General features: G+C 53.3%; 5 protein-coding genes across 5 annotated transcripts; 3 read left to right on the forward strand and 2 right to left on the reverse strand.

The window, feature by feature from the left end:
- Positions 1–83: 83 nt before the first annotated feature.
- Positions 84–1,175, reverse strand: HD553DRAFT_79878 (ribosomal L18ae/LX protein domain-containing protein). Its single transcript, XM_046184499.1, has 4 exons — positions 973–1,175; positions 697–873; positions 517–616; positions 84–434 (listed from the first exon to the last, which is right to left on the reverse strand). The coding sequence occupies exons 1-4, from the start codon at positions 1,159–1,161 to the stop codon at positions 382–384; spliced, it is 519 nt and encodes a 172-aa protein (XP_046034634.1). The 5' UTR covers positions 1,162–1,175; the 3' UTR covers positions 84–381.
- A 2,040-nt stretch (positions 1,176–3,215) lies between these two features.
- Positions 3,216–4,924, forward strand: HD553DRAFT_80094 (protein-vacuolar targeting-related protein). The gene is made up of 3 exons (XM_046184501.1): positions 3,216–3,620; positions 3,833–4,079; positions 4,176–4,924. Exons 1-3 carry the CDS (start codon positions 3,306–3,308, stop codon positions 4,808–4,810), a joined length of 1,197 nt encoding a protein of 398 aa, XP_046034635.1. The 5' UTR covers positions 3,216–3,305; the 3' UTR covers positions 4,811–4,924.
- Positions 4,925–7,221: 2,297 nt separating this feature from the next.
- On the forward strand, positions 7,222–8,091 carry HD553DRAFT_315442 (uncharacterized protein). The gene has a single exon (XM_046180480.1). It carries the CDS (start codon positions 7,305–7,307, stop codon positions 8,007–8,009), a length of 705 nt encoding a protein of 234 aa, XP_046034636.1. The 5' UTR covers positions 7,222–7,304; the 3' UTR covers positions 8,010–8,091.
- Positions 8,092–8,096: 5 nt separating this feature from the next.
- HD553DRAFT_80114 (P-loop containing nucleoside triphosphate hydrolase protein) lies at positions 8,097–10,458 on the forward strand. Its single transcript, XM_046184502.1, has 11 exons — positions 8,097–8,417; positions 8,604–8,689; positions 8,817–8,876; positions 8,960–9,364; positions 9,435–9,509; positions 9,572–9,681; positions 9,753–9,838; positions 9,912–10,057; positions 10,118–10,187; positions 10,251–10,317; positions 10,385–10,458. The coding sequence occupies exons 1-11, from the start codon at positions 8,368–8,370 to the stop codon at positions 10,430–10,432; spliced, it is 1,203 nt and encodes a 400-aa protein (XP_046034637.1). The 5' UTR covers positions 8,097–8,367; the 3' UTR covers positions 10,433–10,458.
- A 26-nt stretch (positions 10,459–10,484) lies between these two features.
- Positions 10,485–12,396, reverse strand: HD553DRAFT_325428 (uncharacterized protein; the record flags this gene model as incomplete). The annotated part of the gene is made up of 11 exons (XM_046181612.1): positions 10,485–10,746; positions 10,815–10,885; positions 10,947–11,055; positions 11,115–11,204; positions 11,274–11,302; positions 11,375–11,459; positions 11,563–11,729; positions 11,854–11,938; positions 12,021–12,094; positions 12,158–12,218; positions 12,296–12,396. The coding sequence occupies 11 exons, from the start codon at positions 12,394–12,396 to the stop codon at positions 10,485–10,487; spliced, it is 1,134 nt and encodes a 377-aa protein (XP_046034638.1).
- Positions 12,397–12,775: the final 379 nt, after the last annotated feature.

Below are 12,775 nucleotides of genomic sequence, written 5' to 3' on the forward strand. Positions count from 1 at the left end.
GGCTCAAAGCTCTGGACACCACAGCGCAATCCGATCCGGACGGCTCATACGGCCCGTGAAATGTTGGTGGTTGTGCTTTTCATCCCATCCGCTCATGATCAGAGTCAAAAGGTAGACAAAAAAAAGGGAGAGCCCTCAAACGGGGACAAACGAAAAAAAGCAGAGACGTAATGTAATGACCGATCTGATCTCTCTTTTCCCCCCACCCCGCTATAATCCGGACGTTTCCCTTTTCCTTGCCCCTTCTCACTCATCCCTGCTCTCATCGAGGTTCATCCGGTCTGGACGATCCTCGACTCCATCTTCTTCCCTAAAAGCCAAATCGAGAGACCCAAAACGAGCGTCCGGCCAAGAGACCAGACGCTCGATCGAGCATCCCGCTTAAGCCCAGGTGGCGGGCCTGTTGGCAGCGAACCAACCCTTGGAGGTGGTGCCTACGAGCGCTCCCGAAAGAACAAGTCAGTCTCACATATTCACGGGTAATTATTTTCGGGCAAGGGAAACGCCGAAACTCACGCCTGTGGGGAAGGGGGAACTTGAGACCGGGCTCCAAGAGTTGTCGGATGTAAGGCCTCTTGACGTCGTCCTTCTTCTCAATCTCGGCGACCCTCAAGATCTACACGGCAACATCTTTCCATCAGCTCCCCGCTCGATCTCGCCAAAACAAAAAGCTCCCAACCCTGGACTTGGACTCACGTGGACCGACCTAAACCTAGCCCTGTGCCTAGCGGCCAAGTCCTGGTACAAAGCCTCGACGGCACCGACTCGGGAGAGCTCCCTGAACTCCTTGTACATGTTGTGGGTTCCCGATCGAGAGTCGTATCGGAGCCAGATACCAAAGTTCTTGACCTTGAGGGGTCGCTTCTCGTGGATCTGCGTGGTGCGTCACATCATCGTCCTTCTCGTCAGCCGGCGATTCCCTTTTTGTTGGTATATCCAACTTGACGTAGAGGGCGTCTGGCGGCTACTCACGACGTTGACTCCGACAATCTCACCGTTGGCCTTCTTGACCTTCTTCAACTGCCTCAAAAAGTACCAGAACCTCGACTTGGCGACGACCTGGTTGGGGGCAAAGATCCTCATCCTGTAGAGCTTGGGGGTGGGCTCGGACTCGGTAGGGAGGGATCGGCCGAGGATCGAGTATTCGGTGAATCGGGCCATTTTTCTGCGAGCGACGCAAAGTGAGAGGATGCGGGATGGTCAGCTTGAGGTGGTCGTAGTAACAGGTTAAAGAAAGGCCAGGTAGACGAGCGAGCGAGCGAGCGAGCAGCGAGTGTCAATCCGGGAGAACGTCTTGGATGGTTCTTCCGCTATCCACCTGGACTCCGTATATCTTCAGTAGTCAGAGGTCAAGGTATCGAGCCGACCGTGGAACCCTCTTCCCGCCTTCCCGACCATTCCGACTCGGTCCTCTCGGCCTCTCCTTGGCAGTTGTGACCTGGTTCTCTCTCGTATCTGTCGAGGTATGCCAGTGTGAGATCGAACGGTAAAGACCGTGTTGCATGCCGAACGAGGGCGGTGTGGGGGGTATCGTCGTTTGTTGATCGACAGCAGAATATCCGGATCGTGATCAAATCTGCCGAGGATGACGCCTATGGATCCGATAAGATCGAGGTCCGATCGTTCTCGCTTGTCGCGAAGAGAATGAAGCTTTCGCTCGGTTTCGTCTTCGATAAATCGCAAACGAGCCGATCTCTGGAGTGTGGTTTCGGATCGGCGGAAGTGGTCGCCCAAGAACAGGTTGATCCGAGAGAAGCTCATCGTACCGTTCCTCCAAGTCATGTTGATTGATGGGGTGGAGGTAAGGATGCAGGAAACGAGGCTGGGCTATGTGCTCTCGCTCGTCGTATCGTACGTCCTGGGTCGTAACGTGGTCGTCCACGCTTGATTAATCGATTGTTGAAGGTCGTTCCAGAGATCCTATCTTCCTTCACCGTCCTTATGTTCGTTCGACATCCTTCCGTCCAGCGCCTTTATCCTTCCTCCTCCCTATAGTCTTCGCACCTAATCCATCTGTTCGTCCGGTCCATTTCCTCTTCCTTATTCTCCTTGACACTCTCTCCTGCTCTGCTGGCTGCTCGCTGCTCGTCGTCTCTTTCGTTCCAACCCGGCCGGGACAGTTTCGATACTCACGCAACTACACACTCTTTCTTGCTATACCTGAGGTTTTTTTCTTGATGGTTTGCCGAACACACGAACAAGACGGAAAACAGGTCACGGTCCTCTTGGGCGTTGAGGTGTCGATCTCGTTCAACTCGAGGGTCGATGATCCCACCTCCAGGATGGGAGGGGGTTCGTCGGCGGTTGCGGCTGGGGAGAGCGAGACGGGCGAGAGCGAGCAACACTGGGAGGTGGAGGCGTCACCCACCCTAGAGCGAGCGAGAGCTTCGAGCGACAGCATCCCCTAGCCAGGACAACAAACGAGACGCGCGCGAGAATTATGGATGACCAAGAAAGAAGCGCAGACGGGTCTTAAGCGCAAAGCGAAAGTTGTGTGATTTGCAAATGACCGACGCGCGGGGCGAGGGTGAATATCTTGATAAGAAGTCAAGCCATCGAGCCGATCTATGACGTGTCACCAAAATCTACTGTTTTCGAATTCTGATTACGTAGGCCGCCTTTCTGCCGTCACTCGGATCCGGCCGGAAGGTTGTCCGTGTCATGTATGCCCGACCAATCACTTGCTCGCAGTGGCGTCGAAGTGACTCCTCTCTGATCTGCCTAGCTGACCACCCAATACAAGGTTCAGATCATGATTGCTTATGCGAGATCGTATCTCGTCCTGACGATGTGACTCGTGGATGATCCTATTCCATAAACGTTGCCGGGGTTGTGGTAACGTTGGTTCGACCTTGCACTGGCTGGCTGGTGCTGTGTGTGACGCGCGTGGCTCCGGGAGCAAGGGGAACCTCGACGTCAACCTTGTTGTGGGAATTGTGGGACATCATCATCGATCTCGGACGATAGATACTTCACTTGCATCTGGTACAACTATCAATCAGCATCGTCCTCTGTGTAGCGACCCCCTTATCAATAGTCTTTCTGCCCCCCGAACTAGCCCTCCCTCGACCCTCCCCCTCAAGGAAAAAGGCTCCGAACGGATCTTGAGCGAGGTCGTGACGTGACGTGACGTTTCTCGCAGCTCCTCCATCTATCATCTATCCATCTAGCTAGACTTACCTCGGACCTCGGAAACTCTCCCTTACGTTCCAAACCAGCAAGACAGGACAAGGCGAAGAGATAAAGCGAGATAGTCAAAGCGAACGACACGAACAAACGAAACTCGATTCGACTTGGAAGAAACGATGTCCGAAGGTCTCACCCGCCGACGAGGCGCCCAACCGACCCCTTCCGGCAGTTCCACCCCGCCTGCCAACTCTTCCCAGCCAACCACCCCCAACCCAGGCTCTTCATCCCATAACAACCCGCGTGGGTCCCTCTCCTTACCAGGTAATCCTTCAGCGGGTTCATCTTCGACAAGCGGAGGGGTGGAAGGACGGTCCAAGATCGCCTTTGACCCCAGGGATTATGAGAACGGGTCGATGGGTGGGGAGAGGGAGAGGATGCCGAGGTTGACGGTTATGGAGGAGGTGTTGTTGTTGGGGTTGAAGGACAAGCAGGTGAGTCTCGCGGGGGGTGAGAGAGAGGTTGATGGGATTGAGGATGAGGACGATGAAAGGGTTTTCCCGAGGGCTGGGGTGATGGATGGGTGCTGATGGATGGTTTTAATTTCTCTCGTCGGGAAACCTGATTTGCGTTCATTCGGATGTGCCATAACAATATTCATCGCCATACCCAATCGCTTCCACGCTCGAAACGTCATCACCCGCAGGGCTACCTATCCTTCTGGAACGACAACATCTCGTACGCCCTGCGCGGATGTATCATCCTCGAACTCGCCCTCCGTCGCCGAATAGCCGTCGTCAAGGACCCTTCCCGTAAACGCTTGCCCCTGCCAGACAGGCTGATCGAGGTCATCGATGAGAGACAGACGGGGGAGACGATCTTGGACGAGGCGTTGAAGATGATGAAGACGAGCGAAAAGTATGGGACGGGCGCTTGGATCGATTTGATGAGCGGTGAGTCGAGGCGTGGGGGGCGATGAACCTCGAAAGAATGAAAAAAGAGACCGAGTATCTTACCCCCTTGTTGTTCCCCGCTGCGTGCCTCCTCAGGCGAGACGTGGAACGTGATGAAGATCGGCTACCAGCTCAAACAGGTCCGAGAACGACTCGCCAAGGGTCTCGTCGACAAGGGCGTCCTACGGACCGAGAAGCGCAACTTTTTGCTGTTCGACATGGCCACCCACCCGATCGCCGACCTGAACGCCAAGGAGGACGTCCTCCGTCGGACCTTGGCGCTGTTGACGGCGAGGACGACGGCGATCCCGCCCGCAGCGTTGCACAAGGAGAACGTCCAGTACAGGTGCATGAGGGCCGTCGCGCTCGTCTCGGCCGCGTACGCTGCCAATGTCCTTGAGAACGCCTTGCAGAGGTTGAACTATGACGCGCGGGAAGCGGCGTTTGCGAGGTGCGACGACATTTTGGCCGAGTTCTCCCAGTGGCCGTTTGGAGCTGGGACCTCGTCCTCGTCCGGACCCGTCAACATCGGTGGGGGGCCGAGCAAGAAGGACGGGATCTTGACCAGTCTCGCCGGGGGGTCCGGTGGGCAGGGAAGGGAGAGCGTGGCAGAGCTCGTCAGGGAGGTCAGGAAGGAGATGCAACCCGGTGCAGGCGAGGACGGCGAGGACCTGTGTTTCGAGGTCGTCGCGACCGTCATGAACGTCATGTCCAACATGGACGCGTTGTAAGGAGGTCGGCCATGGGGATTCAAGGTGGGTTGCGGACAAGGTCGGGGAGGTGGATTTCGGGTTGGGATCCGGCGCTGATATTCAGGTGTCGTCTACAGCGGACTTTCGTCTCGCTCAGGTCAAGCTTTTCTTCGCCGCCCACTGTTACACCATCATAGAACCCACATGGTCTCACCGTCTACATACGGATCTGATCCCGTCGACTCGGCAGACGCTGTCTTTGACCCCTATCTGAACCCTTTCCTCATGTTCCTCAACTCCTTTATCCTTGTCAGACTTGCGAACCACCTTTTGTAGTAATTCAAGTGATCTCCTGTTTCTTTCCGCTTTGACGACAAAAAGATGTTTTCTTTCTGATGATTCGTGTCGAGCTCGGATGCGGGTACGAGGGTATGAGAGTAACGAGGCGTTTCAGCCGGGCGCACGATAGGTGCACGATCTCGGGTCATCAAACCCTACGGTGTGATCTCTGTTTGAGAGCGACTGGCGGGATCTGCATTCTTCTCTCCAGTCTCCAGTTATTCTTTGTATCGATGATATCGCTCAACATCATTTGCGAGGCTATGAACCCTGCGGCATAGAAGCTTAGGAGTACCAGAGCGACTGTTATCAAGGCTAAGCTCGAGATCCCTGCCAGGAATGCGCATCTCAAAGCTGCTTCAACATCCGAGCGTCATCAACGTTGATAGCAAGGCATTCGCCATCACCTGCTATGCAACCCATATCTCGAACAGGATCGGCGGCCGGTCGGCGATCCTCCTATTCAAGAGCACAACTTCGCTACCGTATATCGTTCAGGGCTGCTCACAAGAGACTGATTGAACAGTTACCAGGCGAGTGAATCTCCGACGATAAGGTCTTTGAGATCGAGTATTTAGCGTCCTCCTGCACGTCCTGGACTCGCAAATGCATTAGTACATGGACGAGGGTCTTTGCGTGGACCGAGTATGCGTCCGAGCCATATCAGCGTCGGTTCGTGCAATTCTTCAGTGCGAGCGCTATAACTTGGTGATTTTGTTCCGCCTCGTCACCTCAAGTGGGAGCAGGGTAGTTGGGATTCATCTTATGGTTCAAATGGATTTAAGGGTAGGGGCATGTCTCATGGGAAGAGTTGGAGATCGCTCGACGCCTGACTGCAGCGAGGTCGGGATCAGCGAGTTGCGATGCACATAGACATCCAGGGTATCGTTGTTTCGCCTGGTTTACGCCCAACGTACCCGTCTAATCATCGAAGCTGCTTCATGCTATGGTCCTCTGGGATGAGTGACGATTGGGACGACTGGTATGACATACAACAATATCGCTGTCTTGAATGTAACACTACCTTGCATGGCATCAATCCTGCCAAAGCGGGCACATTCTGGGCCGTTCAGATTCCTCAGACCTCAAGTGCCTCATTGAACAGACCTCTACCGCCGGAACTCGTTTTAACTGTAACTCGAAACAGGCTTATCAACTCAGTGCTGTTCTGACTATGTTTTAATCATCAGGGGGCTTTAAGAGGGTGGTCCTCATGCTCCTAACATATGGATCTTACTCTTTGACAACCTTTGACTATGTTCATGACTTTTGCGTAGCTGCAAGGGAAAACATCTCAAAAGAAGACCATGAAGATCAAGTCCAGCTATCAAGCCAACAAGATCACCTTTGCCCTCATTCCTCACATCCTTATACCTCTAGCCATATTTCTAGGGGGATTAGCTAAGAACATGTGCGCATGTCAAATGCTAGACCAAAGCAGCGCGATCCTTGTGGATGAATACCATACTCTATCAGGAAGGTCAAATCGCCGGGAGGAAGTAACAGGTCATTGGCATGACCGCTCGCCGCGACTCGATCGCTTGCCACGTAGTTGCTCTCAATCGACCGGAGACTCCCCATCGTTGATCGAATGAAATTCCGTCGACGTGTGCTGAACAGCAGCCTGAACTATCTCAACCCGTGCATTCCAACTGGGTCGCTAACACCGATATCAGGGGGAATTTCGCCCTTCTCGACTGAAGTCTCTTGCTTTTCTTATATAATTGTTGATCATGACTTACAGTATTACCGAAGCGTCAGCGGGAAGTTAGATTCGATCGAACCTCCATGGCAAATGACAAAAACATGCATGGCGTTTCACATCGCCCCTGACCCTGACCTCGCCGTTGAGTTGAGCTTGAAACACCGAATCTCGCCCCGAGGATTATCAACAAGACCGCTCGGAGAAAGGTCTTTCGTAGCTCATACGCTGCAAAACTGCTCGTTCGAGGCGGGACAGGTCCAGTTAGGTCTGTCGATGAGTAGTTGCAGAGTTGGGTATGAATTCGTGAGCGATTGCATATGGAGGGGATATATATCGATCGGGTTTGACCGAGCGAGGGCGACCCAGCGCTCCACCTGCTGCTGTATACATCTTCGCAACTGCATATACGGATATACCGCTGATCATCCATCCAAACCATATATCTCATAGAACAAGCGCGACCGTCCCCTTCCTCCTCTAAAAGCGACCATGCCAGCGACCCATAACCACGTCATCCTCACCCCGTTATCTCAACTCCGGGTCTCGAGATACCATATCCCGGCTTACCGAGGATTCCCTAATACGTCGATTCACCCGGAGAGGCCGTTGATGGTCTATCACAACTGTTTCGCTGCTTCACCGTCATCGTCATCGTCTTCATCATCATCATCGACACCTTCTTCGTCGAATCGCACCCCTGAAATGAAGGCGATTTCGACCTCATCGATGGCAACCGCGGTAGAATCCCACCTCTCGCAGATCGACGCCGTGAGACCCGCATGGAGGTATACGATGTACAGGCAACATCATTATCATAGCAATACGAACGAGGTCTTGTGTGTCGTCTCCCATCGAGGTGCGGAGGTCTGTTTCGGCGGGTCAAACGAATCCAACGAGAGCGGGAACGAAGGCAAGGTGGTAGTAAAAGTAGGAAGGGGGGATGTGATCGTCGTCCCCGCTGGGGTTGGGCATGCGCTCTTACGTGAACTCGATGATGATGTCGAGGATGGCGATGAAGACGAAGGGAAATTCGAGATGGTGGGGTCTTACCCGGTAGGAGCCGAAGGTTGGGATATGTGCATGGGGAAAGGTATAGAGAAGGACGGTAGAGAGTGGGGAAATGTGAAGAAGGTCGGGTGGTTCACCAGGGATCCGATCTATGGGGATGAAGGGCCTGTGCTCGAGGCGGCTTAGAGTTGGTCGTGGAACACCATGTTTATGCACACTACTGTATCCTCATATCTATGGGCTCTATATTCCATGCATCACTGTACACCGCTGTTCTTGACTCTGGTACATCCTACTTTTTCATCGAAGTGTCAGCGAATTCGTCATCACGTCTTCATCAGTTCCCGATCTCGAAATCGAGCAGACGAGATAGCATATGCTTCATCCTCCTCACGTGTTACAATACACCTCCAACGCTCTCGTACACCCTGCATCTGATCAGACTGTACGAGATTTACATCGCTAGCAACTCAGGACAACCATAAAGGGGTCGACTCTAGGCGTTATAAGCTTGGGTGATCAGGCCACGATCAAGGGACTAGCGATGCATTCCACGCCGGGCACGCAGAACGTATTCGCAAGGTTATCTTTACCGTAAGTGTATTGCACCCTGTCTCTTTGCCTTGTCATACAGGTTAGACTTGCAGGACTGATATTTCGATTTCGAACTTGGTTTAATTTGACTTGGGATGCTCGGTTGAACTCGATGCGGTTCGCTACGGTCTGTGTGCTACATGATGCTCCAACGGATGGACTGGGCGGGCGGACGTGGCCATACAGAGGTTTTCTGCAAAAGGCCTTACAAGAAGAAGGCTTCAAGACGTTGGATGATTTTCAGGGGGTGGATGCGGTCGAGCTTGCGAATGGTAAGTCCACTCTGCAAGCCGGTATCATGATAGCGACTTCCTGCCCAGAGGAGAAAGGGAAGGGCGAACTAGTTTTCCGTTGAAGCTGATGTAATGCGGTTCTGGTTTGGCTTTGTTTCGAGGGTAGATCTGAAGATCGGAAGGGATGTAGCGGAGGATGTATTGAGACAGGTGGAGATGTGTCGAGGTAAGCATATTTCGTCACTCGTCCGTCTGAGATATGACACTCGAGTACACGAAGCTGAACGTCTCCTATCGCATCAACCTCAGCTGGCGCTCTTCGATCACAGATCCCCCGGTCTACCCCGGCTCCATCGACCACACATCTTCCGACGACGGGGACGCAGAACCACCATCATCTCCCCAACGCATCTCAACCCGTCTCCTCTCTCGTCCATTCGAGGTCCGCCCCGAAACCTACCTGGTCATCAGGCAGTACGGCTATCGACAGGCTCTTTCCTCCGCTCGCTGCGCTCGCACGAGCAGAGGCGATCGTCCAGTCAGACTCGAAGTCGAACTCGAGGCCTATGGTCAGGGTCGGGTTGCAACCGGGGATGATCGTCGAGATCGCTTCTCCGCCCGGGTGTGGGAAATCGAGTCTGATGATGAGCTTGATGATGAGCGCTAGGGTTGGTGTGGAGGGGAATGTGACGGAGGACGAAGTGTTGGTTATAGGTGAGTTGCAAAGGGCGATGTTGCAGTAGACCGAGTTTTTGGCTGAAAAGGCTGGTTATACGTGCGACAGATACTGAAGGCAGCTTGATACCTTCCAAATTTAAAAGCGCAGCACAGGTAACGCTCAGCAGCTACTCATCAACCGGTAAGTACGCCGCTTCGTTGTTGATGATGTTTCTCGGTCGACTGAACCTATCTGCTTGACAGCCTCGGTCAACGACGTCTTGCAGGGCATTCACCTCGTCAGGGCGACGACGCAGATCGAATTCCTGGCTTTCTGTCATACGATTGAGTCGTGGTTGAGCGAGCATGATAAGGTGGGTCGTTGCGTAAAAATCGCAATGTGTAGATCCTCCGACTGATAACGGATCGATCACTTCTTTTGTAGGTCCGGCTGGTCGTCATCGACACATTGTCTTACCACTTCAGACAGCCGAATACCGATCTCAACCTGAAACGTCGGTCGATGGACTTGTGAGCTCAGATCTTCCTAGCCCAGCAACATGTTCCCCGTTAGACCCGCTGAGTATCTACCCCGTTCCGCTAGGATCAAGCAGAAACTCGCCAAGGCGTCGACGACGTATGGATGTGCGGTCATGGTGGCCAATCAGATGGCTACCAAGATCTTGAATGCCGAGAACAAGCCGGCGAACTTTGATACCGGTGACAAGGCGGTGATGATGCCTCAGCTAGGTGGGTATGGACGCATACACACGTGAATAACTTCAGACTGATGAGGAAGAGTGCATCTAGGCGATACGTGGATGCCGCCAAAGACGATCAAGGTGGTCCTCTTCCGTTCAGGCGGAGGATTTGGCGAAAGGTCAGTGCGAACCAAGATCGTTTCCTTCTGCTGTTTAGCTGATCGATGATCTGACCTCGACAGACACGCATTCGTTGCGAGACGACCGGGCGAGACGGAAGACCGGCCTTGGGCGCAATTTGACATTGATGCAAGTCGGGCGCAAGAGTGGATGGTTATTGTTACTCTTTTACTGATCTACCCGCATCCTGCTTCAGGACCATGGCCTCGTCACGGACGTTTTCGAACCAGAAGAAACTACTTAGAAGAACCCCTTGATACCCGGAATCGATCGCCTCTGTCCATCGCAAGACCTGCCTACCGGTCAGACCAGAACAACTTGGCACCACTCCCGTGCAACGAGTCCATCTCGCCATCCGCCTTGAACCTTTCGCTGGCCCCAGGACTCGCCATCGAGCTCAGGTCGGTGTCGCTCGGACACCGAAGCCCGGGATGGCGGAGCTTGGTCAAGGGGTAGTCGGACCCCCTCTCGTACACCACCTGGGTCTCGACGTGCATCGTCACTTTTTGCGGATCTATCACGCCGGTGTCGTTGAGCTGGCCTCGCATACGTTCTCGGCTGCGGGGTTGATCACGAGCATGTTTGAGCAGGTTGTCGAGGTGTCAATGCAGGAGGATCGAACTCACGCGAGGGTCAGGTGCAAAATCGAGATGAGGGACAGCTTCGAGATCGAATAGACGGCGATGGCGTCGTAGCACTATCGAAAGTGACATCTCAGCGTCATAATGATATCGAGTCGATGTTGTACCGACGCTCACCCCGGAGATCTTGTACGTATGTAATCCGATCGAGGTTGCGCTGCATAGCGTCGGGAACAACATGGATTTAGCGGAGATGGTGATATATTCTCGGATGGCGTTCTTGGTCCTGTTTGATTAGATATCAGGGTCAGCTATAAGGCATTGATTGCGAGCAGATGGACTCACTCGACGGGTCGTTCTGATGTGCGTGCCGTGTTATTCACCATGGTCCAGACGCTTCCCACGCAAATCAAACTGTCGACAGCGATGTTCCCGCTACAAAATCCACCAGGAAATTCCAGATGAGTTGTTTGTGTCGTTAAAGCAGGGAGTCCGGTGACTTACACATAAGACAGGATGATCCAAGGTTTGGTCTGAACAAGAGGGTCGGACCGGATCAGCTGACCAGCTTCATTATTGCTCGATTCCGATGATGGCAGACTCACCCTTTCAAAGTAGGCGCTGAGGGTGGCAACCTTTGGATCGAAGATCGAGGTCAACCTCGGCATTTCCGCCTGAGTGTACAACGCACTAGAAGGACGACCCGGGTCCGTCCAGATCGCCGACACATCAGTTCATCTCCTCTTACGAATCATAGGTCGAAGATACTGGAACGAGCCCAGCCGGGACTCACATGGTATTGCAAGTTAGACAAAGCGCAATCGCCACCCCCAACCCGATCCGAATGAATATCCTCCGTCGACCTTGATCCCGGGTGATCTGAACCATCCGGTGTGCGTAGAGGCATTGGACGATACAGAGGACTATACCGCCGACGAAGTTTGTTGAGAATAGTTGCCACTACGCGCAGAGTGAAATGCATGCGGTCATCAGCGAATGTGGGCGAGATCGAAGCTAAAAGTGGCCGCTTGGGAAAGGAGGGAGCAGCCGGTGATCGGATCAAGAAGGAACTCTTGGAACTCACGTGCATGTTGGCTAACGAATTGAGACGGAATAACTCGTTCTCTACGAACTCGAGCAACATCTGGGAATGGCTGATCGACAAGTATCTGTGAATTTCCATCGCCATATGAAAACGGATCAGCGTGTAATCAGCCAGCACGAACAGTGCTCGTTAATAGATCAACTTACAAGCCGACCGCGCTGGCGAACCCGATTGCTAGGCGCTCATAGCGAGGCGCAGGCTTGTTGTAATAACGTACGAGCTGAAGTTCGAACCGATGAGTAAGCGGAGTCGAGTGAAACATTTGTGGTTGATCTCGGCTTACCAGATGTAGGCAATAGCCCTGTTCTAGGAGCTCAAGCCATGTCCCGACGTATGGTCCTAGGCTACCCATCAGATGAAAGATTAAAAATCTATGAGCGGTCCGCGATCTAGGATATAAATGATTCGCTTGCCAGCTTACTAGACCTCTCGGATATAGCTGGCAAAGACATCGTCCGGGTTCCCACCGCCTGATATCTCTCCTGCGGGATTGTAGGCATCTCTCGAGGTCAGGTTGTTCATCCCTGTGTACGACGCGAGGGTCCCAGTTGAGCAAGGGAGACGATATTAAAGATGAAATGTCGGCATCTCATCGATAACAATGACGTGCGTACCCGGGACAGGAAGGTCGGTCAGTCTATATATGTAGATCAAGAAAACCGAGCCTCGATCAAAGCCGCATCAAAGGTCCTTCCTGATTAGAACCGGCCTCAAGGCAGATCATCTTCCGTCATCACCCGATGCCTTTCCTTCCAAAGCTTAAAGATCGTTTCTCGATCATCAACCTCGGCCACGCTTCGAAACAGAAGGATGTCTCATCCACCCGTGTGATCACCCGGGTAACCGAGATGGTGGAAGCGTTTCAAAGATCGGCGCGCGCGGATCCGGGTTGGGACGCGCG

Source organism: Filobasidium floriforme (assembly GCF_021052385.1).
Source record: "Filobasidium floriforme strain CBS 6241 chromosome Unknown HD553scaffold_18, whole genome shotgun sequence".
NCBI classification, from domain to species: Eukaryota; Fungi; Basidiomycota; class Tremellomycetes; order Filobasidiales; family Filobasidiaceae; genus Filobasidium; species Filobasidium floriforme.

Coding starts and splice junctions, on each gene's coding strand:
- HD553DRAFT_79878 (XM_046184499.1), bottom strand. CDS start 1,161: ATGGCCCGATTCACCGAATACTCGATCCTCGGCCGATCCCTCCCTACC. Junction 874..972: donor AGATTGTCGGAGTCAACGTC/GTGAGTAGCCGC, acceptor CGCACCACGCAG/ATCCACGAGAAGCGACCCCT. Junction 617..696: donor CTAGGTTTAGGTCGGTCCAC/GTGAGTCCAAGT, acceptor GTTGCCGTGTAG/ATCTTGAGGGTCGCCGAGAT.
- HD553DRAFT_80094 (XM_046184501.1), top strand. CDS start 3,306: ATGTCCGAAGGTCTCACCCGCCGACGAGGCGCCCAACCGACCCCTTCC. Junction 3,621..3,832: donor TGGGGTTGAAGGACAAGCAG/GTGAGTCTCGCG, acceptor CATCACCCGCAG/GGCTACCTATCCTTCTGGAA. Junction 4,080..4,175: donor TTGGATCGATTTGATGAGCG/GTGAGTCGAGGC, acceptor GTGCCTCCTCAG/GCGAGACGTGGAACGTGATG.
- HD553DRAFT_315442 (XM_046180480.1), top strand. CDS start 7,305: ATGCCAGCGACCCATAACCACGTCATCCTCACCCCGTTATCTCAACTC.
- HD553DRAFT_80114 (XM_046184502.1), top strand. CDS start 8,368: ATGCATTCCACGCCGGGCACGCAGAACGTATTCGCAAGGTTATCTTTA. Junction 10,058..10,117: donor GGTGATGATGCCTCAGCTAG/GTGGGTATGGAC, acceptor GAGTGCATCTAG/GCGATACGTGGATGCCGCCA. Junction 10,188..10,250: donor GGCGGAGGATTTGGCGAAAG/GTCAGTGCGAAC, acceptor TGACCTCGACAG/ACACGCATTCGTTGCGAGAC.